Genomic DNA, 3,128 nt, shown 5'->3' with positions numbered 1-3,128 from the left:
CATTGACTTCCATAGTATCAACTGGGGACCATCAACTGTTTGGTTACATTCTTCAAAATATCTTCTTTTGTGTTTGGCAGAAGAAATAAATTCATGCAACTTGAGGGTGAAGAATTTTGGGTCAATGATGCCGTTAATGCAGTTACGTCAGTTTTGGGCATTATACCCTGCTATGTAGGTGGAGTCAATTTGCAAGGCGGACCCGCTTCTTCACCACACTAGAATTTTTAGTCACATCAATACAGTAAAATTTCAGTTATTTTAACTGGAAACCTTCAATGGTGTTAACAGCTGCATACCCTACCCCCCCCCCCCCCCCCCCCCCCCCGCATGACTTCAAATAATATATATCAAATGTATAATATAATATAATAAATATCAAATAATATTTTATGATCAAAATCAAATCGTTGATATTGTTATCCAGCCTTGCTCACTAGGGGGGTTCCAAAACACTCTTTATGATGTTAAAACAAATGTTGTACATGCCTGTTGTGAAATAATCAGAAACAAGCTTAAGAGAAATAAAATCTTGATTTTATTTTAAAGCAAACATACATATCTCTTGTATGGGGAAAGATAAATTAATATATTGCAAAAAACATTAAATTCATATTTTTATTAAACTTGATGTGTTAATGCTTTTATAATGCATTTACTTTGTAATGGTCTATCTTAGGATGTTTAGCCCAAGTCAGCCACAACAACAGCCACAAATGTGACCTTACAACACATTGCATGAAAACACAGTTTCCATGCCATTCGTAAAAATCTATATAGCATACAATAAATATCTAAAATAAATAAGACCATAATAAATAATCCTTTGAATATAAAAAAACAGATGGCAATACTGTGGAGGAGAGTTTCAGAGTCATATTCTTGTACTGCAGGATTCAAAGAGGTAGTGGAAGAGAATAATCGTCTCTCCGACTGCTTTGTTACGAGTTTTCTGAAGAATAAAAATAATTTGTATTAAAGGCATGCAGAAGAACAAACTTAATATAGATTTTTAAACTGAATGAAAATATCAATTTACCTCATGTTCCTGTTCACTGGCAGTTTTATAGTTCTTCTCGAATTCCTTAACACGCACATGGTCTGCGAAGTCGACACTTTCCTGTAAAAACAGAATGTTTAAGTACAAAGCACATAACGACTGGCCAGCTGGTTGATATGTTCAAACAGTTTTTGAAAACTTACACAGTGTGGCTTCAAAATGTGTGCGATCCTCTGCAGATCAGACCTCACAAAACGAATGTGCGGGTATTTTTTATCAACATGCTCATCTGCGTGCAAGATGTGCTTTAGATAGTAATTCAGGATCATGGCGTTAACACAACAAGAATTCTCCTCCTGGAACAAAGATGATAAATAAATTACATTAATGCCAGTTTAGAACTTAATACACTGTAAAAAAAAAAAAAAAAAAAAATTGTAACTACAACAAAGATTATTGGAGTATGTTTTACAAGAAATTACAATTTTAGTTTTTCTACTTCAAAATTTTATATTTAATTCAATACGTTGCTTGTTTCTTTGCAATTAATTGTAAAATTTACTAGCAATTCCAAAGAGAACATTGTTTCACCACCAGTAAGAAATCTAGTTGAAATCCAATCCAATAAAATGTGACTATTTATTTGATTAGTCACTAGTGCATATTCCATTGCCACAAATCTCTGTACTGTTGTTACTGTTAACTTATTGTGAATTTGTATTGAATTATAGAATTAGTGCCAAAAAATATTTTCTAATGAATAAATGATGACTTTAGCAGCAAGTATTAGCATGTAAAGTAGCAATGGTTATTGAATAGATACTACATACTCCAAAAGTCACTCAAAAATAATCCAACAAACAAATATCGATATTAATCACTATTGGAAAAAGTGCAACTAGCTTTCAGGAAAAAGGCACAAACCTGCCCCTACTACTGATATGTAGGCTATACTACTTTAGGTAACCTACTAATAGGCATCATTTAAGGGTAAAGAAATTGCAAATATGTCCTTTTAAGCTTTTGTACCATACAGTGACAGGTTTGTATTTGGGTTATTATTTAAATAACATACTTTTAGCATAACATCGGAGAACACTGGAAGCAGTCTGGTTTCGTGGTCTGCATCTTCCATCTGTGCCTGTGAGGGTTAATAAGCATAAATGTTATACATTGTACTTTCAATAAACAAAATGATTGTTGATCTCTCATGTATATAGAATATAGGCAACATTGCAGCTGAATCAACTAAACGTACATATTTAGTCATCGTGAAGAGGTCGTTCCAGGTGACGGAGCTGTCTAAAGGCTTGGGGCGCGGGCGAGAGAGGTGCATCGCCTGGCCGCGCAGAGAGCAGCAGCAGAACATCACAGCAAGCAGAGTTAGGAACTTCATCCTGCAGACAGACGTGTGGATTCACTGAGGTTTCCTCTTAGGTAGACTGTTGTTCCTCGCAGACGAGATTTGGAGTGCATCTTGTGACACTAGAGCTTTTATATTCTCCTGCTTTGTCCCAGTTATTACCACTATACGTCACTGTGGTATCGTCTCTTTACCTTTGGCGTAATCCCCCATCCTCTGCACCTGAGTTTATCAGGTCAAGCGGATCTCTGAGTAACCGTGCATGCTTCATATTCGCTGACTGTTGTGATTGCATCGGAAATTCGCGCCGCATATTGTCTGACAGAAATAAAGCTGCCAATAATTACTGCAATAAGGACATATGACTGGTGACTACTTCCTATGAATTTCCCGCTCTGGTGAATATTATTAATTAGAGCGCGACAAAAATAACGCCTTTATGTTCTTTCCATTTAACGCTGCTAGGAGACATTGCAATTAGCTACCCTTTTCCTGGTCAGCATGTTCATATAAGTTTAAAAGCTGCAGCTGACAGGAAAATTATTACATCATAAAGCAAATAGTGTTGTTGAAAATTCTGTTTGGGAAGCTCTGGACGTCTGTGAGGGGCACAATAAGGAAGGATCACCAAACGCTTGCATTCATTACGTCAAACTAGATAATAACGCACATGTTGCCGACATTGACATAAAAGGTCCGTAAAATTATGAATTGATTGAAGTTGTGTAATTTACTGACGTCAAATACAAACCTCAAGAACGTTAT

General features: G+C 35.8%; 1 protein-coding gene across 1 annotated transcript; it reads right to left on the bottom strand.

The window, feature by feature from the left end:
* Positions 1–517: 517 nt before the first annotated feature.
* On the bottom strand, positions 518–2,653 carry il22 (interleukin 22). Its single transcript, XM_079403741.1, has 5 exons — positions 2,259–2,653; positions 2,076–2,141; positions 1,204–1,356; positions 1,040–1,120; positions 518–952 (listed from the first exon to the last, which is right to left on the bottom strand). Exons 1-5 carry the CDS (start codon positions 2,394–2,396, stop codon positions 875–877), a joined length of 516 nt encoding a protein of 171 aa, XP_079259867.1. The 5' UTR covers positions 2,397–2,653; the 3' UTR covers positions 518–874.
* Between the last annotated feature and the right edge of the window lie 475 nt (positions 2,654–3,128).

This window comes from Barbus barbus (assembly GCF_936440315.1).
Source record: "Barbus barbus genome assembly, chromosome: 42".
NCBI classification, from domain to species: Eukaryota; Metazoa; Chordata; class Actinopteri; order Cypriniformes; family Cyprinidae; genus Barbus; species Barbus barbus.
This window is presented reverse-complemented; position numbering and strand designations above follow the sequence as displayed.

Bases quoted from the DNA above. Each gene is read 5' to 3' on its own strand.
- il22 (XM_079403741.1), bottom strand. From the start codon at position 2,396: ATGAAGTTCCTAACTCTGCTTGCTGTGATGTTCTGCTGCTGCTCTCTG. The intron at 1,357-2,075 runs GTATGTTATTTA...TCTTTGTTCCAG, and splicing joins TCTCCGATGTTATGCTAAAA to GAGGAGAATTCTTGTTGTGT. The intron at 953-1,039 runs GTAAATTGATAT...TTTATTCTTCAG, and splicing joins CCAGTGAACAGGAACATGAG to AAAACTCGTAACAAAGCAGT.